This window comes from Ochotona curzoniae, unplaced genomic scaffold (genome assembly GCF_017591425.1).
Source record: "Ochotona curzoniae isolate NIBS_2020 unplaced genomic scaffold, NIBS_Ocur_1.0 contig_43, whole genome shotgun sequence".
Lineage (NCBI taxonomy): Eukaryota > Metazoa > Chordata > Mammalia > Lagomorpha > Ochotonidae > Ochotona > Ochotona curzoniae.
In genome coordinates this window covers 30,321,739-30,348,363 of record NW_024466218.1, presented here as the reverse complement: position 1 = coordinate 30,348,363, position 26,625 = coordinate 30,321,739, and the positions used below count along the sequence as shown (strand labels likewise).

Genomic DNA, 26,625 nt, shown 5'->3' with positions numbered 1-26,625 from the left:
CTCCGTGCTTCAGCCGGCTCAGACTGACCATCAGAGCCACTGGGCAGTGAACAAGGGGATGGAAGACCTCTTTCTCTCTTCCAGATAAATAAAAATAAATCCTTCAAAAATTAGTTTTTATGGACATTATAAAGCAGTCACTAGAGAGTTTGCTATCCTCTACATTCAAGGCTGTTCAGTTCTGGGAATGTAGAAGATAGCCTTGGCATGAACAAAGTCTTTTAATTATTAGGACTGATCAACTCTTGGATATGAATACCCAGACTTGAAAAAAAATAAAACAAAAGCCACAATTATGCTGTTCAAGTGATAGGCAAGAATTCTGCAACTTCCCTCCCCAAATTCAATTTCTACCCATATCATTGCTTCAAATATTAGCGAATCTTATCAAGAACTTGACATTCCCAAGCACTTCTAAAACCACCCGTGTTAAGACTGCTAGCATGAAATAAATCTATATGTAAAATTGCTAAGTAAACAAGAGGGATTTTAATATATTACAAAAAACCTCCATGTATTTAAACTGGACTTCAGCTCCAGTGGACATAACTGGTCCCCAAGGATCCCAAACACAAGTAGCAAATGCTAAACTCTTCCTTACGAGCCGGGCTGCTAGAGCATCCAGTGCCCACAGACAGGAGCTGTGACAGATGGGGAAGCAGGAGAGCAGAAGGTTGCTCCCACGTGGCTAAACAAATCATGCCTTCTTGTAATCCATAGGATTTTTTCTCCCATTCAATGAAAGTATATGCCTCACCTCTTTTCAACAACCTCTAACTACTTTTGCCGAGGTCCCAAGAACTCCAACGATGCGCTGCCATTTCTTAATTCCCAAATCTAACATTGAATATCCTTCTGTAGACTCAGTTAAAATCCTAAGTTTAACTGGTACCCACCTTGATTCTAGAAACCACTAGAGACAAAAATCACTGATTTAAAAATATTTGTCTAAACAATTTCTATTTTCAATTACATCAAAAATTTTTAGCCAATTATTAAACATTCACTTTCCTCATATCCTAAAAAGCCAAGAAAACATACACCATGTAGGGCGGCAACAGAAAACATCTAAGCCAAATTAATGCCTCATTTTAGCGTGGCTTCAAATCCTCTTTGCCAAGTTTTCTTATTGATAAGCAAGACGTCTGAACAAGGCAGTTCTCCACACTTCTCCACGCTTGGCCGGCACGCAGGTGCACCTGTCTGGAACCTCAGCCCCCGAGCGTCTCGGAAAGCCCCGATCCCAGCCTCTCACCACATTGCTTTCTCAGATTCTGTGGAATGTGAAGGCTCATGTCTAAAACACTCACACAGTACAAAGTCTTCAAAGAACTAAATCTATTTCCCAGACTGATGCTTTGCTTTGCTTCTGGGCTGTGGGGGCAGAAGGCAACTCTTTTTACTAGTTTGTCATTTGTCTTTTAGATTTATTCTTCACAGTTTATGAATATTAATATTTATAACTTCTATGTATAAAAGGCTTGGATAAAAACATCTGCAAACTTTACATATAAAAAGTTCATGTTTAAACTTATATAAAACAAATATTAAAATCAATCTACATACTGATTTCTTCTAAGTTTTTTCTCCCCCTTTTTGCCTCAAAAGTTGTGTTTTAGCTTGTAGTTATATCCACATGACTATATAAATATGATTTCTCCTCATTGTTAAAAATCACTTTCTTTTATTTCTTAAGATTTATTTATTTTTATTAAAAAGCCAGATACACAGAAAGGAGGAGAGACAGAGAGGAAGATCTTCCATCCGATGATTCACTCCCCAAGTGACCACAATGGTCGGTGCTGCACCAATCCGAAGCCAGGAGCCAGGAACCTCTCCCAGGTCTCCCATGCGGGTGCAGGATCCCAAAGCATTGGGCTGTCCTCGACTGCTTTCCCAGGCCACAAGCAAGGAACTGGATGGGAAGTGGAGCTGCCAGGATTAGAACTGGGGCCCATATGGGATCCTAATGCGTTCAAGGAGAAGACTTCAGCCACTAGGCCACTGCACCGGGCCCCAAATCACTTCCTTTCATAGATTTAACTGTAACTTAGTATGTTACACAGCCAACATCACCGCAAGCTGCATTTCCACACCACCAACACCAAGATGAGACAGCATCAATGAGTTCTTTCCCAAAGCAGGGTCTAACTGTCCTACATTACCAATTCTGTTTAAAAATCTGGAAATTAGCTCTCCCTGTATCATTTATCTCTTTCAGTTTCTTTCTTAACACCTCTTCTAAGTCTCACAACCATGTTATCAGAACTGCTGCGATTTAACTTCATGTTTTGGTTCGCTGGTTTTGATTTATTTTTTATTTATTTTTATTGGAAAGGCAGATTTACAGAGAGAAATGGCTACAGTGGCTGGAGCTGAGCTGACCTGAAGCCAGAAGCCAGAAGCCTCTTCCCAGTCCCCTACATGCATGCAGGGTCCCAAGGCCTTGGGCAGTCCTCTACTGCCTTCCCAGTCCACGCAGGGAACTAGATGGGAAGTAGAACAGCTGGCACATGCAAGGCAAAGACTCAGCCACCAAGCCATCGTGCCAGGCCTGCTCAGTGTTTATAGCCTGGTGGGTGTGCAGATCCAGTCACTAAGTCAAGGGATGCTTCATCTTCTGGCCTGTATTTTTACTAACGTTACAGATCCCTTTCTCATGAGCAACGATGGGGCTCCCCTGCTTTCTAAACACTTACTTCAGCAGCTCCAGGGTCTTGTGGTCCAGGACAAGGCGCGGGTTTCCGGTCAGGTCCAGTTCTTGCAGCTTGGGAGGCAGGTTTTCTGGTAAAGTCACTTCACTGAGTTCATTACAGCTCAGGTCCACGCACTAAAGGGTCAGTGGAAACAAAAAGATGTCTGGAGCCGTTCTCTACTCTGCTGCTGACAGCCTGACCAACCACTAGACCGCAGTCATCACGTGGTGTCTGAAGGAAGGTAAGAGTCAGGCCCGCTTGCCAACAGAACAGCCAAGGATGCTTTCACGTGACATGCTATAATCCACTGTAAATCCTCTCTAGGACATTTACAATATGCTATGCAATCTAAATGCTATATCAATAATTATTGTTTAGCAAATGACAACAAGGAAATAAAGTGTACAGATGCAATTTTCCAAAAAAAAATTCATATATTTAGCTGAAAGAGAGAGGGAGAAAAAAAGCAAGAGTGAGTGCTCTCATCCGCGAGCTGACTCCCCAGACGCTGGGTGGTTGGGATGAATGGCATGGGACTACAGCTGGGAAACAGGAATACTACCCACATCTCCCATGCTCCTGGCAGAACTCAATGACCAGGGCCATCCACATTGCCTCTCAGGATGTGAACTGGCAGGCAGCCGATTCGGGAGCACAGAATCCATGTTCTCTGATACGGGACATGGGCATCTGCACCAACACATGAAATGACCACTTCTTAGTATTTCTGATCTGTGAATATCAGGCTCATGGTCTGGCACACTGTTCAAATGAGGAAAGAGGAGTTGATGCGCCATTCTATCATAAAGCTATAAAAGTTTTATAAATGCAATAGACTTTTTTTGACTAGCAGAAAATTTATGTTCTTTGTTTCTCTGTTTTTATTACTATACTTAAGCATTAATTAGAGCTGGTGTTGTGGCACAGCACGTTAAGCTTCCACTTGTGGTGCAGATATCACATATGGGACACGGCTGCTTCACTTCTGATCCAGCTCTCTCACAGTGACCCGGGAAAGCAACAGAGGAAAGCCTAAGTCCTTGGATCCCTGTACCCACATGCTGAGAGCAGGGAGGCTCCTAGCCCCTGTTTTTGGCCTGGCCCAGCCCTGGCCATTGTGGCCATTTGGGGAGTGAACCAGTGGATGAAAGACCCTCTCACCATCTCTCTGCCTTTTTTTTTTTTATCTGCCTTTCAGTTAAAAAATTTTTTGTTTTTAAATTAAGCATGAACAGAAAAATCCTAAGCGTAGGAGTTTTTCTTATTGCTCACAAAATCTCTGTGCCTGTTGTGGCCAAGAAAACTACAGTTACAACTTTGATGGGCTTTCTCAAAAGGAAACAAAATCAGCAAAAATATATATACACTCCAAATGGTAAGACACTTCCGAAGAAGCTAAATAAGAACTGGTCAAAGAAGAGTAGCAGGTGTGCCTATCCTACTGAGCATCGGGAGATGCCTCAAGACATCTAGTATCTGGATTCTCCAGCAGGTTCTCCCTCATTGAACTAAAGGGCCATCACACTGATCCAATCAAAAATAGTGCTACTTGTAAATCATATTATTTCTCCTTTCATGAAATTCATGTAAGGCTTAAATAAGGTATACTGAACATCTTCCTTTTATTGGAAAACATTCCTAAATAAGTTAAATCTGTTATGAACCGAGGAGGCAAAAATTGGGTAAAATGTATTTTGGAGAAATGCTTTCTCAATGGATTTCAAATAATACAATGCTTTCGTATAAACGCTTTATGTCATTGCAACTAATGGTCCCAACTAGAGACCATTCTGCTCAGTGAAATAAGTCAATCTCCAAAGGACAAATATCACATGTTCTCTCTGATATAAGGTAATCTCCACGCAAAATACAAGATCATCAGATAACAGGCAAACATGTATATCCATATTCTCATATATGAACTTTATTATGAAGACTAGCATACCAGGAAGTGAAAATATATTGCAATAGGCCTGAGTAAAAGGAGGACTACCAATGATGAACTACCACTGTCCACACCTACAATGTCACAATACACTAAGCAGCAGAATGCTGGACGTGTGACTTCTGTTGAGGAACTCCGTTACTGTTACAATCTACAGGGGAACAGGAGGGAAGGGACTGGGGAGGAGAAGGGGAAATCCCTGTGCCTGTGGAACTGTTACCATGAAAAATAATTTTTAAAATGACCAAATTACAAAACGGGTTTAGTAGGGTGCTTAGTGATAATGATAATGGGGGTGAATTGTGGTGTAGATCTTATTTTGCAATGCACACTGCTGCCCAGGCCCCTGGGCTCCTTGGGCCCCCTGGCCGAGTCTGTCCATCTCACCTAATTCCTCGTCCTGGCTTGGAGCCACCTGGCACATCCCCTGGAGGTGAGGCATAACTGTGCTTTCACTCATCATGCTCTCAGGGTGTTCTCTGCACTGCGCTCCATCCCGCCTGATCGTAGCTCAGCTTCCGTCTGTCAGCTGGAGCCAGCTGCTCCCTTCAGTTCGCTCACCAACCCCCTCATGGCCAGTGAGGTCCTTGAGCCCCGCTTCGCCCTTCGCCTCCTCACACACTGCACTTCGGCCATGTCAAAGCAGTGCCTTCCTGCCTGTGCCACATGCTCATTTACCTACATCTTTCCATGTGCTGCTCTTTTTCCTTGGGACTCTTCTTCAAGCTTTTCTTGCTGTTTAATAATCAAAGTTGCCTCATTCCTTTTAAGACTCAACTCCATGCCAAATTCTGCCATGAGTTCTGTTTCAACTGGATGTCCTTGTTATAATTATCTTACTAATTCTTTCACTACACCTTGACCTCCGAGAAAGCAGGCACAGCCACTCTTCCCTCATCCTAAATGTAGCACACTGGAAAGGGAAGAAGCTCAACAGGAAAGGATGCTTAAAAGGATGAACAAAGGCCTCACGGCCTGGCACATGGCAGGCAATTATTTGCTGAATAACAAATGAATCAATCTTTTAAAGTCCTTTAGTAGTTAGTTCTGCTAGGATGGCAACTGAGATAAAAGTGCCTAGGTTAAGTTCAACCTAGAGTAAATGGCACTGTAAAGTAATTTGGATACATTTAAAATGCTACTTATCTGCATGAAGATGCAAAAGTTTCTTTACTAGAAGAAAACCACAGAAATCACCCTTTAATACTTCCATACATTAAGTCTGTTCACACTAACTATAGGAGGTTGGAGCCAGCACGGTGGTATGCAGGCAAATCCTCTGGCATACAGGCATCCCATATAGACACCAGTTTGTGTTCTGGTTGCTCCACTTCTGATCCAGCTTCCTGCTTATGACCTAAATTAAAAGCAACAGAGGATGGCTCAATTCCTTGAGCCCCTGCATTCACATGAGACCTTGAGGGCCCCTGGCTCCTGGCTTTGGATCAGCTCAACTCTGGCTATTAGGATCACTTCTGGAGTGAAAAAGTAGATGGAAGACCTGTCTGTCTGTCTTCCTCTTTGTAAATCTGCCTTTCAAATAAAAATAAATAAATAAATAAATAAATCCTTGCAAAACTTACAGGAGGGCGAGAGATGCTGCCCTATTGGGGTTTATGTAAGGCACCACTTGGGATTCCTTTATTGTTCTCAACAATGACTGTTGATGTACTCAACAGACATGTGTTGGATAAATAATTGAAAAATTGAAAACATTTTGGTGGACTGAAGAAAAAAACAGTACTAAAATATTTTATGCCATCAAAGTGTTTACCTCTGTTAAATGTACAACTTCTTGAAAACACATTTTTAGGCAATGTTAAATTTGCCTAAAACATGACTAATAGCAAATAACCTCTTTGAGAGTTCACTGTAGGACATGGTTAACCAAAGTTATTATTAAAATTATTTTGCTATGATTAAAGTTTTAGTTATAAAAATGACTGAAAATGGAATTATCCAACTCTGAGAAAAAGTGAGGTAACACACAGCTGAGAAGGGGCTCACCATCAGAGGGGAGCACTGTGCACGCACATGTCAGAACACACAGAACCAGCAGCCTGCCTTAAAGGAGGAGGAACCCAATGGGAGGCACACGACGCACCCTGCCCCCGCCCCCGCTTTCACAACGGCCAGGGCTGGGCCAGGCAGAGACTGAATTCCAACCAGGTCTCTCTCATGGGCGGCCAGGGCCTGCGCGCTGCAGCCATTACCCACTGCCTCCCAGTACGTATCAGCAGGAACCCGGATCAGAAGCAGAGGGGCTAGTGTCCCAGCTGGTGGCTGAGCCCGCAGCACCATAACACCCATCCTGTGATTTCCTTTAACGTTTAAAAATAGTTAAACATACCATGATATTATTCTTTAAACAAGCAGTATGCATACAGTGTAATGTTATTAAATTACTCATTTCTCATTAAAAACATGCTTTAGGGCTCAGTTTGCAGGGAAGGCTTTCACAGGTATATTTATCACTTGGGATAGCATAAGTGGTTTTTTAATCAGAAATTGTATTTTAGACAGTTTAAATGTGTGCAAAATTAGTATCAAGTGTTATATGAAAGAACACCAAAATATCAACTCAGAAGTCCAAAATAATTTGACTACTATTCTTTAAAATAACATGTGTTCAAGGATGCAAAATTTATATTTTCTATTCAAAGGAGAATTATTTAAACTCTGCACCTCTCCTCTAGATTTATTAAGAACAAATCTAGTATTTAGTACACTTCCATCTACCATTAAATAGCCTGATACTGTTAACAGGAGAAAAAATCGTAAGATATGACAGCTGTGGAGCCAAGGAAGAAAACCAACAAATAAGAGAAGAATGGAAACCATTTAAAAAGCCATGTGAAAAATACCCTTGACAAGGAGTTGTACAGCAGGGTACAGAGAGAAGACAACGGGCATGGAGTTCCAACAGCACTTGAAGGCATATTCTATAGAATCCAGAAGCATAAGCAAAATTCTGGGGAAGGCTTTCATTTTAATACACCAAGGCCATATTTCATACAGTCTAGTCAAATCGTGAATCGGTTTGTATTTTTCAATCAGACACTTAAAAAAATAAAAAAAAATGATCTAACCTCGACTTAAGAATGACATAACATTAAAATACGTAACAGGTGTGGAAAATAAGACTAGCAAATAGGATGCTAATCTCAAGCCTGTGCTTCAGGTGTGTGACAGAGCCCGGCTCGGCAAGGTCCTATAGGAGATGCCACTGCACAGCTACCACGGCAAGCAAGAGGCAGCTTCCAGACCTCCGGAAACCAAGCTGTCCGTATCTTACCTGTACCGGAGACAAAGAGGGTCTGCTTCAGCTGCATTTCCTACATCTTATTGAGCTTTATGCAAAATAGTTGCTCTACATGGTCAACATCACAGTGGAATTCTATTAACAATGGCTAACATTTAAAGGAGTTCTTCCTTGTGCCACCCCTATTTCAATCACTTTGCATGTGTTATTTCATCATGCCTAACAAGACTGTAAAGGAAATGCTATTCTTTCCCTAGTTTACATATGAGGAAACAGACCACTTCAACAATATTCAGCTGGGATCCAATTCTATATTTGCCTCCCTGAAGTTATGAGCCCTGCACTTTACCACGTGTAAAGTGCTACACAGGAAGTGCAAGGACATTTCTTCCAGGTTGTCTAATAAGCATTCTAAAATGCTGTAGTGATATATGATAGTACTCTTAAGGCTCATAATAAAATGTTATGCCAAAGTACAAGCACACATACAAACCTACAGAATAGTTTGTACACTATCACCACGTAAATGTATAAAAATCGGTATAATGAGCAATTATACATGCTAGTTAATGTTTTTAATCGTTTATACAGTTCCTTTATGTGATGCTTAAGGCTTCCATCACATGGTGTGTAAAAGATGGAAGGTGGCCAAGTAGGATTATTTTTGTCTGCATCAAGAGATCAGGGTGTATTTAAGTCTACATATAGCAGTTATTTATTACCACAAAACTGATCAATTAAAATGTTAAAGATGCAAACACTGTGTGATCAAGAAAAAAAAAAACTTTACACTTCTGTTCTCCAACCCACTCAGCAACCACAGGAAACCAATCAGTAATACAAAGTTGCCAGATAGCTTTCACTCCTGGTAGTTTCATTACATGTGTCAATTACAATTAAAAAAGAGACAGGAATTGCAAACTGCCACGAGTTTGGTGTCTTCATTTACATATATCACTTCCCTTTTCAGCACTTTGGTGCATCATGTATCAAATGAAAGTAACATTTGCTCATGTCAACGATTGCTTGGCGACAACAGTGACACTGTACTATATACTGGGAATGGTCACTACTGTGGTAGTGTGTGTGCTATGTAACTAGATGAGTTAGGAAAGAAGGCTGTGTACTGGTACTAGTCATTTTCTCAAACTGCTGCTAGAGCAGGCTCGTTCTCCGAGTCTCACGAGCACTCTGGAAATCAGCAGGATATGTAGAGTTGCACAGGAAAGCAGCTGTGCTATCTACGAGGTGAAGGGACACAACCTGCCCATGCCCAGGCCATCAGGAAGGGTGGCACAGGGCCAGTGGGAGCCTGCAGCCCGAGGAAACACAGCGAAGACCCCGACCCTCAGAACTGGTGAATGATGGCAACCGGCCCTCACTGAGGACACCAAGCTGAGCTTGTGAAATCAAACCACACACCTTGACTTCTGGAAGCTGCATGACTTCAGGGAAGACTTCGATGCAATTGGAGTGAGCAATCACAGTGTGCATGCGCCGGCAGTTCAGGATAGTTGTTGGAATTGCTTTCAATTTATTCCCACTGATATCAATTTCTTCAAGTTCCTCCAGTTTTGCCATTTTACTAAAAGAGACCAATTCATTGGGTAAGGGAGTTATACAATAATTACAAAGCAATTCCTAAAAAATGAGATTCGAAAGAATAATTTATTATCACTTTAAAGATTCACTCCTAATAGTCATTTTTACAACCAAGTTACTGCTCTTTTATTATTTTTTAATGTTAAAATATTTGTTTAAGATTTATTTATTTTTATGGGAAAGTCAGATATACAGAGAGGAGGAGAGACAGAGAGGAAGATCTTCCGTCTGATGATTCACTCCCCAAGTGAGCGTAACGGCCGATGATATGCTGATCCGAAGCCAGGAGCCTGGAACTTCTTTCCGGGTCTCCCATACAGGTGCAGGGTCCCAAGGCTTTGGATCATCCTTGACTGCTTTCCCAGGCCACAAGCAGGGAGCTGGATGGGAAGTGGAGCTGCCAGGATTAAAATCGGCACCCATATGGGATCCTGGCGCATTCAAGGTGAGGACTTTAATCACTACGCTATCGTGCCAGGCCCTGCATTAAAATATTTTAACACCCCCTTTCTTACTATAGAACAAAAATGTAGCTTCATGTCTTCAAACTGACAAAAAGAATAAAATGCTGTCCCTTTCCTAATAAAAGCTTGTGTCTAAATTAAGTTACCTTGGTAACAGTTTCTTTGCTGTGTAGCTTAGTCTGCACTCCAATGAAAATCCTACTGAAATGGGTCAAACAGCATCATCAATCCAATGTAACTGCTTTAAAAAAGCTAGTTTTGATCATGATTTCTTTTTACTGACAGAAAATTCAAGGTGATGTAGAATAGTACAGGGCCACAGCTCAAGGTAAGATATGTGTTCTTCAACCTTGCTTCCCGAGGTCCAATGACCACTCACAATTATAAATAAGGCAGTGGTGAGGAGCAGGGGCTGTGTCCAAAGGTGAGTTCAATGATCTGGCCCTTCTGGGAGGGACCACATTCAAAACAGACTGAAAAGGCCTTTTCCCCCCAACTCTTGTTAACCACCTACAAAGAAGAAACCTCTCCAATCTTACCTCAATAAATGTAATTTAATAATTTAGCAATTTAACATTTAAGAACACTGCTTTTATTATTCAGCTGACATCTTTATAAGCTTAATGATTACAGTGACTAAATTTTAAAAAATGCAAGAGTCAGGGATTCTTGCACTGTGTAAAGTTGGTGTGGAAAAAAAAAAATAACCCTTCTAACTTCTGCAATCACCGTGGTAGCATCCATTTTTCTGGCTTTCTTTCTACCAGTGATTCCAGTTAGACTAACTTTGTAGTATGAAGTACTTCACTTATAGCACCTTCTCTGCTTATCATGTCACTTGTTATAACACACAACACATTTTGAAGACATTTAGCTAGACAGCCACACTCTGTCTCCATTATCTCAATTATTAAAGGTTATTTTATTTACTTATCTTGAAAATAAGTATGTGCCTAGAATATAGCAAGAACTGAGTTTTATAAGGACATAAGTTGTGGTATCATGAACACCCAGGGCTATGAGGACATACTACGAACAACATTCACACACAGATTGTGAACTAATCCATCTACGATAGCCTGGATTTATTTAGGAATATTACTTGAATAAATGTCACTTTAAGAGAAACATGGCGCAACCACTGGGTGATGAGCATCGAAAATGACTGAAGGTACAGAACTCAGACCCAAGAAAGGAAATGTTAAACATGTATCCATCTTTTATCATAGAAAGTCAATGAACAACCTGGTTGCTGGGACACATTTTCCAATTCAGAAGCCATTTGCTGAGTGTCTACCGTGGGCCAGACCTGGTATTAGGTCTGAGGCTGAAGCAGACAGGACAACCCAGCCCTAGTCCTAACTCTTAAGGAGCTTAGGTCTTCCCAGGGAGCCTGTGTGCTGTATTACAGCTTCCATAGACAGACTGTAGCAAGATGCACTGAACATGGCTCTGTAATTAAGGCAGTACATCTGGCAAGGGTCACTTGGCATTAGAACTTAAGTTCATGGGTTCGGCATAGTAGCCTAGTAGCTAAAGCCTTCACTTTGCATGCGCAGGGATCCCATATGGGTGCTAGTTCTAATCCTGGTGGCACTACTTCCCATCCAGCTCCCTGCTTGTGGCCTGGGAAAGCAGTCAAGGACGGCCCAAAGCCTTGGGACCCTGTATACGTGTGGGAGACCGGGAAGAAGCTCCTGGCTCCTGGCTTTGGATTGGCTCAGCTCCAGTTGTTGTGGCTGCGTGGGGAGTGAACCATTGGACGGAAGATCTTCCTCTCTGTCTTTCCTTCTCTTTGCATATCTGACTTTCCAATTAAAAAAAATCTTATTAAAAAAAATAACTTCGGATCATTCATCCCCCCCAAACAGGGCACTGAGTCCATTCAATCTTTTCTTAAAAATGTTTTGCTTACTTATTTATTTATTTGAAAGGTAGAAAGATCTTCCTTTTGTCTGTTGAAATGACCAGAGCTGTGCCTGGACTGTCAGGAACTGATTCCCAGGCTCCAGGCTTGAAAGACTGGTAGGTAGTCCTAGGGGATAACATCATGGTACAACATGCTAAGCCAACACTTGCAGCCTTCGCACCCCATGATGGAGTGTCAGTTCCAGTTCCAGCTGGCTTGATTCAGACCCAACTTCCTGGTACCATGGTCCAAGTACATGGGTCCCTCACCATGTGGGAGATCCAGATGGAGTTACTGGTGTTACCCTTGCCCAACCAGCCATGGCTGTGTGACCGCTTCGGGAGTGAGCCAATAGATGGAAGATCCCACCCTCCCTTCTGTTGCTCTGCTTTGGAAATGAAATGAAAGGAAAGGAGAAGAAGGGTAGGGTAGGGTAGGGTAGGGTAGGGTAGGGTCGGGTAGAGTAGGGTCGGGTCGGGTAGGGTCAGGAAGGAAGGAAGGAAGCAGAGGGCAGCTGTGCTAGTGCTCTGAGTTGGCCCTGATGCTGAGTTCTAGCTATCAGCAGAATACCAGAAGGCTTGTTTTGATGTGTGTGAGTTCCATGTTCCAACCTGTTAGATGGACATGTGCTCATGAAGTGGACATGCAGGAGACCCTCATGGCAGGCTCAACGTAGACTTCCTCAAGAGCAAACACAATGCTGCTGCTCCTCAGAAGCAGAACTTAAAATGAAAACAAACTAAACAAGGAAGTCTTCCAAGAGGCATAATTTGCAATGGCACACAGTGCTTTCTATACACCCTGAGCACAGAAAAAAAAGCCGGTAGCTAATGGAGATTCTCCAGGTTCCCAGTTTACACTCCAATGCCCACACACCATATTGGTGTCTCTTAAAAAATTCTGCTTGATTGGTTAAGCAGAGGCAAAGAAAAAAATTAACCTACAAAGTAAGATATTTTTATTTCAAATGATTAAGAATATATAGAGATTTTTCTTTTGTATGCAATCATATTAGACAAATCAACACAGTTTTTCTTAGGAAAATGTCACTCAGCTTTGCGCAGTGGCAGTATCGTAGCCAATGAGGTTTATCCTAGGCACGATTATTGCTAAAAGAAAAATGTCACTCAAAGCTTGGATAAGACAATTGTAGATGAGTGAGAAACAAGCAAGGAAGCTTTACACCCTTGGGAAATAACCACATCAGCTTTTATGTTTTCCCTTTCTACCTAGAGATTTATTTTTCAAAACTGTTTATGGAGCATCTAATACATGTCAAGTGTTACACCAAGAAATCAGTTAATAAACAAGACAAATGATCAAACAAAAAAAATGCTGTTAAGAACACCAACCCCTTTATATCCTCTCTTACCTTGCTGGAAAACTCTGGAGTCTGTTATAGGCCATGTGAAGGATCTTCAGATGGGGGTGCCCTGTTAACAAGGGCACACATTTGTCCGTGAGGTTGTTATTTGTCAAGTACAACTCTTGCAGGATACTGTTTGTCTCTTCACAAAGTGTAGCTGGAGGAAGGCTTTCCAGTTTGTTGGCAGATGCATTCAGGAATCTCAGGCTACAATGACAAAATGCAGCATATTTGTGTCAAGCCAGAGCGCTACTCCAGAACCCTCAGCAAACCTAGAAAGTGATCAATGGCACCGTCCTAGACGCTGGCTGAGAAACACGGATGGAAAGATAGGCCCAGGCTTCAAGCAATTTGATGTAGCAGGCATAGGATCCCTGGCCCACTTGTTAGGATAAACACAATAACTATTAAGGCACAGTAAATAAGACATAAATAGATAATAACTGAGGCACAAAGGAAACTATTTTACAGCTGGTGGTGAGTAGAGGGGAAACTGATGAGGTATACATTCTGACTTAAGGCAGAGAAAAGCAATCACTTCCTTCTTTTAAATAAAAGGTTTAGTAATCTCAGGTATTAGATCATTACACAACTGAATCACATAGTGACTAAGTCCTTTTCAGTATCATGAACAAACCACCACATTCTACTGACTTACAAACTCACAACTACAGGTAATCATTTGCTCTGTGTTAAAAACAATGGAGTACTATATAGTAAAGAGAAGGAAGAAGTACAGACATCTGTATCAACAGGGATAAATCTCCCAAATATAATGCAGAATGAAAAAGTCAGTCATAAGAACATACACTGCACAATTCTATAACCATGAAGTTCAAAGTCAGCCAACACTAAGCATGGAGATACAAGTCAGGGATGGGTAGTTCTCGGTAGTGAGGCTACGGTGTCTAACACTCTTCATATTGCACTACACTGCTTCTTGGTCTGGATGCTGCTTGCACCAGTTACCAGTCAGTGACCACGCTGAGAAAATTCAAGCGAGATACTTATTATCTGGCCACTTTTCTGTATCAATACTTCAATCAAATGTCCACTACAAACAAGCAAGATAATATAGGCTGCCACGGTTCCCACATGCTAACAGTAGACGACAGATACAAGCTAAAGGACAGTTTCACTGCTAAGATAACCATCCTGTTACAGGCCACACAGTTCTTCCAGTTACTGAGACACAGATAAAAGCACAATACAAAGCTGGGGACTGAAACACAATCCTCCTTGTGATCAGGTTCCAAGTCATTCTGAAGGAATGAGCCGGATAGGGCAGGAGCGCACCAGGCCCATTGCTTCCGAGTCAGGTGATCGTCGGCACGGCGTGATCTGCGCACAGGTGCAGGAACTGGGGAGAAGCGGGGAGGCCGAGCACCCAGCTCAGGCCCACCGGGGAGAGTCAGTGCAGTTATAAGTGCTTTGCCCATCCTGTTAATAAGCCACACCCTCCTCTTCTTTCAGATTCGTGTGCCTAAACTGTCCGCATTTGATTCAAGCCTCCTCTGCCATGTGCTATGGAAAAAGAATAAAATCTTCCTTAGTAGGCACATTTATTTTTAATCTTGGAAAAAAAAGGATTTATTAGGACTGTCATCCGAGGCTCCCAATTCGCTGATCTTACTCACTCCATTTTTACACATACCGTATATACACACACGCACTTATATACACACCAATTCCATTACTTATCTGAGGAAAAGCAGCTTCCCTAAAATAGAACATTTTCCATTAAAGAAACATGTATTCTGTTGACATTTTAAAAAAAAAAGGAAGTTAGAGAAGGGCTGCACAGACCATAAATAGTCATGGGAAATTATTGTCATGTGTGCTACAGAGAAGAAATGAAGGTCATTCATGCAGTGTCTGAAACGGTTTTGAACCAGGAAGGAAACCAGGTCCAGCACCATCATCCTCTAAAGTATTTTTATGACTGTTTCTTTAGGTCCCATTTATACCATCTGATTTAAATATCCTGTTAGGAATTTCTTCCATGTAGAATTAGAATAAATTAAAACTCTTAAGAATACATTTTAAGGTCCCAAAATATCATTGACTGAGGTTGGTTGGGAAACTGTCTGACAATCTCATTATAATACAATTCTCTAGGAAATATGCGGTTACAGACACAGAAGAAGAGAGGAGAATGAACTCATGAATGCATATTTTTAGGCTAGGAAAAGGAGGAATGTCATTTTAAAAATACTGACAAGGCAATGCTCATCTTAACAGTTTGCCAAAGGGACTTAAAGAAACCTCATGGAATCTGAGGGAAGGGAAGAACAGGACTTACAAAAAGATCTATTCTCTCGCCTTTCTGAAATTTGTACTTACATAACTATATGGTTTATGGAAAATTTAAAAAACCCTGCACCATATCTTTCCAGGAAAACGGAACTACTTTACTTAAAACTACATGGGTCACAGCATTAAAGTATTCAAGTTACACTGGGGTCGCAAAAAGCAAAGAAAGCAAAAAGATAAAACCAAGACAACAATAAAACCCAAAAACTACCCGGGCTGGTTCCGAAGGATACTGAATGGCCTAACATCCAACTGAATCGCCTCATTATATACTGGTCAAAGAGCAAACAACTAGACTGATTTTTTTTAAAACTATCATGGTCTTAGGAAAATTAAATCTATCACCCATCCTCTAAGAACACCACTTCCTCCCACGTCCACAAAGCTGCAGCAGGAGACAGGAAACTGATGCTCCAGGTGTCATTCTTCATCGCAAGGAATTCTTCACCAGCTTTGCAAAACTTCTACAGTATGGGTGACAGTCTCGCTTAATAAACGGGTTGTATAATCAGTTTGAATCCCTGCTTTTAACCCCATAAAAACCCTATAAAAATTTTTATAGCACCAGGTTTGGTTTCCATCTACTCTGATATGCTAATTATCCTCAAATTTTTCTGTTAGACATTTTTGTAACAGTTGTATAAGGTTGTTCAGTGTGTCAAGAAATGGCTCATCTATAGGTGCCTTCTCATCATATAGCTCTCTTCTAATTAGAGAAAAAGTAGTACATGACATCACTGCTTTCATTTGTTAAGGTGATATGTGTAGGTCACAGCTCTTCCCAATTTCATTTCTCATTAGATTCTCCTATCATCCCATTGACAGCCCCCTCTATTTCACAAAAGACTGAAAATAAAGCTATGAAAGTAAAATTGCTTGGCAAAGTTTAAGTAGTAACTGGTGGCACAGACTGACATAAAACCAGATCTTGTCAACCTTAAAGCCACTGTTTACAAACACATTTCCTCAAAACTTCAACATGAAAACAAAACAAAACATTAAAGGCCTTTTTGAGAGAACATATTCATGGTCCCTTTCCTCCAAAAAAAGTTGGAAGTCAGGCAGCACCTATTGGGTAAGGAGACACCACAGAACAGCAAATAGCACAGGACTTAGAAACTTGTCTAAGCAAAAAGTGCCAACATCACGTAGGAAAGACACTCAAAAATGGCTCCCGCCCAGGAGTACTTGGAAAGTGGCCCGCAACAGCAGTGGGACAAGTCCATTTCCTGCCTTCGGAGCAAACGCTCTGTTCTGTTTTGGCACATTCTGTCCATCTGTCTCATCTATGGTTTTGGTTTTGTTTGCTTTTGAGTAATTTCTAAAACAATCTTAAATTTTACAGTCAGATCCTGTCCCTTGAAAGAGCACAGGATTTTGACAAATTCACCTGTTGGGACATATGGAAGGTATTCTGCATTGAATCATTTTTATGTAAGTCCATACTGGGACCGGCTTTCCTGTTACAATTGCCAAGCCCAGTGAGAACTCCTCCTTTTGTCCTCAGAATACAGCATGTTTGACAAGCTCATCTACTTCCACAAAGCAGGGAACTCTTAAAGCTGCGGCTTTCCAACTTTGTACGATGGTAACAAAGGATATGTATTGTGTATGACCAGCAAGTACACATGCTACACACGTGTAACTGCTGCAAGTTTCATTAGCTCTTACTTTTTGATGTTACTGATATTTCCTACACTAAACTTTCTAAGCATTGCTTATGACACACTACTACATTAATGATACAACCTGCTAATCAGTTTGAAAAACAGCCCACCACTATCTATGGTTGGACAAAATCACCTAAGTAGTAGAGATTATAAGTGAAGAAAGAATTCTATGTAATAAGTTAATAGAAATTACACCATTGTTGTGGAGGTATGAGAAACAGCCTAGCTTGGGAAGCAAAGATTATAAAGGCAAAAAGTAGAGGAAATAGCATTACATAGATTTAATAATTGTCAAGCAAAAGGTCAAAAAAATAATTTTAAAAAGAATCAATTCAGGGCCCAGCGCGGTGGCGCAAGTGGTTAAGGTCCTCGCCTTGCACGCCCGGGATCCCATATGGGCGCCGGTTCTAGTCCCGGCAGCCCCGCTTCCCTTCCAGCTCCCCGCTTGTGGCCCGGGAAAGCAGTCGAGGACAGCCCAAGGCTTTGGGACCCTGCACCCACGTGGGAGACCCAGAAGAGGCTCCTGGCTTCGGATCGGCATAGTATCGGCCGTTGCGCTCATTTGGGGAGCGAATCATCGGATGGAAGATCTTCCTGTCTCTCCTCTCTATATGTCTGCCTTTCTAATGGAAATAAAATAAATCTTAAAAACAAAAAAGAATCAATTCATAAAAAAAAGAATCAATTCATGCTGATGCAAAAGTATAAACTGATCTACGGGCCCGATCCTAACTGAATGACTATCGCATTAATGTTGTTTATATGACTGAGGATCCAATCAAGGATCCCAAGCTACGTTTTGTTATCCTGGAATCCTTAGTTTTCTCTAACCATTATTCCTGGTTTAAAACAATCGTAACGCTTTTGTGTAGCACCAAACAATTATTTTGCAGAATGTCTCTTCAATTAACTTTACCATCATTGAAATAAGGTAGTGCATCTTGGGCAAAAATGTCACAAAAGTCCCATGTGTCTCAGCGTATCCTGTAGCACATCTTGGTACGTCTTGGTGCATCACAGGCATTGCTATCAACTACATGGCTGGTGCCAAGGTCATACTATTGGTCTGAGCTTCAACTACTTGATTCATCGGTGTCTGCCAAGTACCTCCCCTGTAAAGTGAGAATGTTTTTTGCAGTTAGCAAATTTGCAGGAGATAATTTGAGACTAGGCTAATATCCTGTTTCTCATCATATTTTCACACATTAATTCAGCATTCTTGCTTGCAACCATCATTTCTGATATTTGCCAAATGGTGGCTTTTATATTTCCATAACTCACTCCCTCTATGCACAGTTTATTAATTGGACAGTCTCTATTTAGTTATTCAATTATTCATCTTTATCAGTAAAAGACTCACAGATATTTTTGCTCAGTTTACTGGATACAATCCATGATTACTGTGTTCCTTCCTCAGATCGTTCTAGACGTAGCCAGTGAAAGCTTCAAGAGCTGCTGCATTCTTCCTTGACATATTTCAAGTGTTTTCTGAAGAGTTCACCTTTGGACTCCTCCTGTACTTACACTGCTCTAGCCACAGACTCAAGCTCATTTCCATGGCTTCCAGTTCCTTTCCTGGAGAATGGTAGTCACAAACAAAAGGCTGGGTGTTAGGAATTCCCCATGGTCCTGGAGTTCCTGCTTCCAGGCTCGGCGTCATTGCCTTCCGTGCAGTACCAAGGCAGATCCTGGGCAGGGCTCTGTGCATGTGCAAGTCTAATGCTCTCTGTAGTATTTCGAACCTTATTGCCCGAGAAACTCAACACATTAAAAACCAGAGGTGACCTTCCTTATATGTGAGAACTACACTTAAGAAAAAAATATCCAAAAACAAAAAGAAATGTATGTATCAGTAATGCTGCAAATACATTTTTGTCAGTCTTGGTTCTGTACCTTTGCCAAACCAAAGGTTAAAGATGTTGTACCACTATATTTAATATATAAATCTGTGATTACTTTAAAATTTACTGGATACGGGTAAAATGGTCATGTTTCCTTTTGTTATTTACAGTCCTTGCCTATATTCCTCCTAAACTAAGTGTTTTTGATTTTTTGCTTGGCAAATTTCTTACATGTTGAAGCATTAAGCTTTCGACTGAAAATTTAAAATGTTGTCTCAAAAAAGAAAGGAAGGAAGGAAGGAGGAGGGAGGGAAGGAAGAAGAATATTATATTCTTAGAACTGTATCTATGAATTGTACTGAATTTGCTAAAAAAAATTTTTTTTAAATGAAAAAGAAGGCCTGGTGTGATAGCCTAGTGGCTAATGTTCTCACCTAGAACGCACTGGGATCCTATATGGGTGCCAGTTCTAATCCTGGCAGCCCTGCTTCCCATTAGCAACTTCCTTGTGGCCTGGGAAAGTAGTCAAGGATGGCCCAAAGTCTTGACACCCTGCACCAGTGTGGAGACCTGGAAGAAACTCCTGGCTCCTGGCTGCAGATTGGCTCAGCTTCAGCCACCGTGGCCACTTGGGAATGAATCATCGGACGGAAGATCTTCCTCTCTGTCTCTCCTCCTCTCTGTATATCTGACTTTCCCATAAAAAGAAATAAATCTTAAAAGAAAAAGAGAGAGAGAATGAAACAGAAGAGATGTTTGTGCCATTCAATTTTCACACGAAAACTCTATAGAGCCTGTTTGAGCAGCAGAGCCCACCTGCAGTCTTCAGTGGGTGGGTAACCCCATCTCAGTTTTGGGGGGCGGGCACGAGCCTCATAGATACGCAGATCTCCAGGCTGCCTTTCTAATGTGTAGGTGGATAGAACTGAGGTAAGGGCCAAGAATCGACATGTCTGCAGAAATAATCAGAGCCTATCACACTCTGGACACACCGAAACACTGGTTTTCAATCAACCCTGGGTCTCTAAACAGCAGAACTTCACATAAATGGTTCTCTTCACTAAAGACATACTGGTAGGCAACTTTTCTCTTCACAATGCGTCTGTCTTTGCCAAAATGTACCAGTTTTCATGATCAATCAACCACGATCTTCTAAATTTTCTCTTCTCCTTTAGCCTCCTTGATATTTACACACATTCTGTCTGAGTCACTGAAACTTATGGTGTGTAATGTGACTGATACTCTGGGCACTGTTAATACAAACGGATAATTACCATCAACTCCTGCCTCGGAAAATACCTTGCACTGCTGCACACAGGGAGAAAAAGAGACCCGAATGCCCATCCCCAACAGGAGTCTCTAACTCTCCTTTCAAGTAGCCGTTCTGGCTTTGTTAATTAAGACGACTCCATCAGGAGAAGTCACCCGGCTGTCAAGGGCACCTGCAGATGCTGGCTGGGCAGGGAGCCGCTGCTGCCAAGATCTCAGGAAGGCAGAAGGATGGCCATTCTTCTGGCACTACCTCATCCCACTGCTGACCCAAAGGGAAGATCAACCCGCCCCCCTGCCCATCTGGTGATGACAACTAATTATCTCTGGAGATTTCCATTTAAAAAATCAATTTCCCAAACCCATAAAATGTAAAATTCAGGCCAGTAAGATCTAGATTAGGATGTTTCCCAGTTTACAAGACAAACTGAATTCTGTCCTATCAACCTGTTGGCAGTGCATGTTCCACCATACATCACATCTCTGTGTAGCTTTGAGCAGCCAAGGAAAAGAAAATCAAAATAAACTCAAAGAGGAACATGAAAACTCATGTATCAAACTTTCTGATTCAAGTCCTAAGAATTTTTAATAAAACTGGGTTCAAGTTTTCAAAGGAAGATAAAAGTCTTGTTTCAAGGTAGATGTCTCCCTTATTTGTTTACCAAATAACACTCCTATGAAAATGTAGGGCAGACTTCATATGACTCTAAAGATGCAATCTTAACAATTTTTATTTAAGCAGTCAGCCAGCCAGCTAGTGAGCCAGTCCTCCCACCTGCGTTCTCAGGAACTCCTCAAAAGCCTGGAAAGGTTGGGGGTGGGCCAGGCCAGCAGGAACCTGGGAACACAAAGCTGGGCCTTGTGCAGGAGCAGCAGGGACCTGATCGGCTGCGCCACCAGTGCTGCATCCTGGAGTCCGTACCAACAGGAAGTGCAGTCAGAAAGGGGGAGAGCAGGCACTCTGCCATAGTAAACGCCCACATGTGTCGGTGTTACATGTGAGGGAGACCATGAGACTGCTCTTAGCAGGCCAGATGCACAACAAAGGAGAGCTGATGAGCAGTCAACACTTACCCTTCTGCTTTTGTACAAAAATGCTTTTTTCTTTCTGACACTTTAATCCTTCTAAGCCTAAGTTCTACCTAGTGTAGACACTAAACCATCTCACTTACTAACTAAACTCTAGTGCAAAAGAGACTAACAGGGGTATGGATCCTTAAACTACTACGACATGCTTTGCTTTTCTTGCCTTATAGCAAGGGAAAGGACAAAAATGTGGCTTAAAAAGAGTTCAGTAATAATAATACCCTTTTCGCAATGCTACCTGCCTGAGATACCCAGTTCTCTTGACTTACCATTCTGACTCAGTCATGACTAAGAGATCAACCGCTGGGCCACGCTGGAGACTGAGCTATGCTACTGTTGGAACTCAAAGGCACTAGATTCTGTCATCTGGACAAAACTCCTTACTTCGGCCTTTTTGGTCATTGGTTTTTATTTTGTAAAATAAAACCAGGATACCCGCTCCATCTTGTTCACCTAGAGTTCATCTTACTCTGGAGATTCATGTGCCTGCCCTCCCTGAAGGACTCCCCACCGGCCAACTGCTCCATAACAGCCTCTGTTTTCCACATAAGACCAGTCTAGTAGTTGGACTATGGGGATTGCTGCCTAAAAGCCTTTAGCAAACACTACTAGCTTAGCTTGCAGCATTTATGACAGTAGTCTCCTCTCAGGGGCTCAGTTCCTGTCCTCATCTGTCCATGTTGCATCACTAGAAATATTAAAGTTCCCACAATTCTTTCTTATCTCAGCTCACAGGCTCCACTTGGGAACCGTACAAAACAATATGAGAAAGCCTGAGGTTTAGTCTGACCTGCAAGGGGTCACAAAGCCAACTGGGCAGGCAGTGGTTGTCAACTGGGAGGTGCAATGTAAACTTACAGTTGCCCTTGCTCAAATCCTTGTTCAAACACGTGGCAACTTGAAAGCAAGAACTGACTTGGGAAGTGGTGAGCTCCTCCAGGGAGATGTTTCCATGTCTACCCTGGTGTCAAGTACACACAACGACTACTTTCTGACTCACCTCTAGGGAATGAAAAGCAGATTCAATTAAGAAAAAAAAAAATTGTTTTTTAAGGTTTTTTTGGAAAAGCAGATTTACAGAGAGGAGAGACAGAAAGATCTTCCATCTGCTGGTTCGCTCCCTAATGACCACAATGGCTGCAGCTGAGCTGACCCAAGGCCATGAGCTTCTTCTGGGTCTCCCACGCAAGTGCAGGGTCCCAAGGCTCTAGGCCGTCTTTCCCAGGCTGTAGGCAGGAAGCTGGATGGGAAGTAGAGCAGTCTGGATACAAACCAACACCCATATGGGATCCCGGCACATGCGAGGCGTGGCCTTAGCCACTGAGCTATCACACTGAGCCCTAGAACTGATCTTAAAAGCTTAAACCCTTGGGGCTCAGCGTTGTGATGCCATGGCAGGCTAAGCCACCACTTTTGCTTGCATCTCTCGAGTGCTGGTTCTAGTCCTGGTTGCTCCACTTCCGATCCAGTTCCCTGCTAATCTGCCTGGGAAAGCAATAAAAGACAACCTGTTTATGTGGGTCCTCACCACCTACATGAGACCCCCACGTGGAGTTCCATGCTTCTGACTCTGGCCTGGCCCAGATCCGGTTGTTAGAACTGCTTGGGGGTGAACCAGCAGATGGGAGATGGTTGTTTCTCCCTCTCTTTTTGTATAATTCTGGCTTTCAAATAAATGAACACATTTTGAAATACAAAACAAAAAAACACAAACTCTCAGAAATGGGTAACAATTATTCTCAATCAGAAATTCCTGTACTATCTACCTATCAGGTGTGAATTTATCAGACTGGCTGGATTAAGGACTGTTTTATGTGACTCAAAGACTTGTGCAATCTGAATCCATCTATGGTAACTGATTATGTAGTCTGAGTGTAGAATTCTAGAGGAACAAGAGGATTTTTCAAAAGCACATGCGAATTGTGATAAAAGGAAATACCAGGTTACAATACAAGTTCTAAGTCTTCATTGGGAAAAAAGCAAATGTTATTGTATTCACAACAATGACAAAAAGACATTTAGAATCCCTCATTTTATATGAGTGTAAAAGCAGCAAGAATTTTTAAGATGTCTTTGAAACACTGCACAATGGATCAGAATGATACAGCACTGGTCAACGACAACACGGCAATTTCACTGCTTCTCTATAATCCTTCAAATAGAAATTCACTGTAACTTTATTAAGTACATTAAAGACAGCTGTCTTCATCTGAAATGAAAACAGAGCAAAAGGAGGGGAAGGAGGCAGGGTTGGAAATGGTCTGTGCCCTCATCTGGATAATGGGTTACAGGGCAAGAATCTATATACATTTTAAGCTGTAACTTGATTAAATCTTAAAAAAAAAAAAACCCACAGAAAAAGAAGAGCAAAAATTCCTAGTATTTTCTATCATTCATTAATCAAATATTTGTTGAGTATCTTCATTTCAGGAATAGAATAAGTTATTCATAATAGAACCTGTCATAAAGACATACTCTTCAGTGTCACAGAGTAAACAACCTAACAATGCCAAGGTAGAGGGAACGAAGACGTTACTACACGCTGTGTTGACGGGCACTGTGACAGAGCACAGGCATTTGGGAACACCATGTGGATGAACTTGCTCAGCTCAGGAGAGAGAATGGAATTCTTGCACTGCTTGCTACTTTGCTCACAAAATATCCTGCAAGCTAGAATATACCTACATTCTATTAATTTTTTTCATGTAAAAAGATTAATCATTTCCTTTATCTTTGCACAAAATTAAGTTTAACTTTTTTGTCTTCTTCATGAAATACATAAATGAATAGCCATTCTTAACTAAGGCTTTTCTTCTTCTTCTTTTTTTTTTTTTTAAGATTTACTTTTATTGGGAAAGCAGATTTACAGATAGAGGAAGAGAAAGAAAGACCTTCTGTCCACTGGTTCCCTCCCCAACAGTGGGAGCTAAGCCAACTTGGAGCCAGGAGCCAGGAGCTTCTCCGGGTCTCCCACAGGATACAGGGTCCCAAGGCTTTGGGTCGTCTTCCACAGTAGGAAGTTGGATGGGAAATGGAGCAGCCAGGATATGAACTGGCACTTATATGGGATCCCGGCACACGCAATGCAAGGATTTAGCCACTAGGCTACTGCACTGGGCTCAGCTAAGGCTTTCTTTAAAGAAAGTTCTGCATGTGGCAGCACTTTAGAACAGGGAATTTCACCTAATATTTTAACTAACCGCCACAACCACAACTTCTTTAAATATGTACTAGTTAGTAAAAAATATTCTTTTCTTGTTTGAAAGAATTCACTTAAATATGAGGGTAGGCTAATTTTTTAAAAAAGAAACTAAGCAAACTCTAGGAAAAGTTCATCTCTGTCACAACTCAGATTTGTAGCAGCAGAGAGAGAATTCTAGATGATCAAGCTAAGCCTGGAGAGGCCTGCATGGATTTTGATCAGATAGCAAAACAGGAGTACACGTCTAACTCCCGTTTTACACCTACACACTCTGGTTTATCTACAACTTCACAACTTCTTTTCGGATAGCAGCAACAAATAATCCAAAGCACGAGCATGGCTCCAGCTCCCACAACATGGCAAGAAAAGCAGCTGGGTAAACCATTTTCATCATGCATATAGGACAGCCAGATATGGACTCCCATCATTTCCCATCGCCAGTCAAAGAAGGAATGTTCTAAAATTCCCAGTTGGTGCTCAAAGCAACAGAAAGAACCGAGATCTCTATAAAGAGGCATCCTTTGGCATCCGCAGGGGAGTCATTCTGGGCCCCCTTCCCAGCGGATATCAAAATCCGTGGATGCCCAAATGCCTTACATCCAACAGTGTAACAGCTGCTATCGTCCTACACGTCTTAAACAACCTCTATGCTACTTATAATATCTGATACATCGTGAATGCTATGTAAATGGCTGTTACACTGTATTATGTAGGGAATAATGACAAAAAGTCTGCACTTGGCTATTAAGATGTGATTTCCCCCAAATACTTTGTTTCCAGAGTTGGCTGATGGACATTAGTTTAAAACTTAGGCACAGGAGACCAGCACAGTAGACTAGTAGTAAAAGTTTGCCTTGCATGTGCCAGGATCCCATATGGGCACCAGTTTGTGTCCCAGCTGTTCCACTTCCCATCCAGTTCTCTGCTTGTGCCCTGTGAAAGCAGCAGAGGATGGCCCAAAGCCTTGGGACCCTGCATCTACATGGGAGACCCAGAAGAAACTGACTCCCGGCTCCCGGCTTGAGATGGGCTCAGCTCTGGCTGTTGCGGCCACTTGAGTAGTGAACCAGTGGATGGAAGATCTTTCTGTCTTTCCTCCTCTCTGTAATTCTAAGTTTCCAATAAAAAAAAATCTTAAAACAAAAACAACATAGGCACAGTAAATTAACAGCAGCAACAATGAACAAAATAGCACAATTGAGGTAATATTCTAAACTGTGTGACTATGGTTGATCTCAAGAGTCAAGACAGGTATCAGTAACTTCAGCTCATGGTTGACTATGGGGATCTGCAACCACAGAAAGCGACATCCCAAGTGAGACAGGACTAACGCAAGCACAAAGCTTACGCCAATGTTCTAAGACTGGGAAAGAAAAACTGCGAATGCGCGTGCATTTTACTGCCTCAGATGAATGTGTGATAGCACCTGCTTACCTGTCGGCCTTCATCAGAAGGTTCGGCGGCAACTCCAGGAGCTGGTTATGCTGCACATCCAAGACCTCCACTGAGGTTCTCTCAAGTCTTTCAGGCAGCCTTGCCAATTGGTTGTGTCCTGCCAGTAGTTTCCGGAGACTGCTGTTACAAAACAAACTGTACCGGAAGGAAAAAAAGGCAGAAAGCAACTTAATTAGAGCCAATTTAGGATCAGGAATTAAAAATGAGTAATAAACAAAATATTTAAAATCATTAGTCCAAAAATTGTAAATCCATTCAAAACCATTCCAAGGCCATTCTACTAAAAGTTCAAACTTGGAGCTGCTTATCCTATAATACCTCCTATACACTGAAAGAAAAGGAGTGTGGGAAAAAGCGAAAAGGAGCATTGCACAAAGAAGCTCTTCCTAGTGAAAATCACCTTTCACAGAAGCAGACACTGGGGTGATCAGGCTCATGCTATTGGACAGAGGTGATCAGCTTTCAAAGGCTCCAGGCCTCTCTACGGTAAAACTCTGTCTTGGAATATTCTAGAATGCTGGGTGTTCTAACCACATCTGACTGAG

General features: G+C 41.8%; 1 protein-coding gene and 1 pseudogene across 1 annotated transcript in view; one reads left to right on the top strand and one right to left on the bottom strand.

The window, feature by feature from the left end:
• Positions 1-26,625, bottom strand: part of PHLPP1 (PH domain and leucine rich repeat protein phosphatase 1) — a 190,808-nt gene that overhangs the window by 13,198 nt on the left and 150,985 nt on the right. Inside the window, exons 10-13 of the mRNA XM_040985088.1 lie at positions 26,060-26,215; positions 13,251-13,451; positions 9,326-9,488; positions 2,700-2,830 (exon numbers count right to left, since the gene is read on the bottom strand). Coding sequence (XP_040841022.1) covers positions 2,700-2,830; positions 9,326-9,488; positions 13,251-13,451; positions 26,060-26,215 — 651 coding nt within the window. The remainder of the gene's footprint in view (positions 1-2,699; positions 2,831-9,325; positions 9,489-13,250; positions 13,452-26,059; positions 26,216-26,625) is intronic.
• On the top strand, positions 12,931-13,140 carry LOC121159771 (annotated as a pseudogene).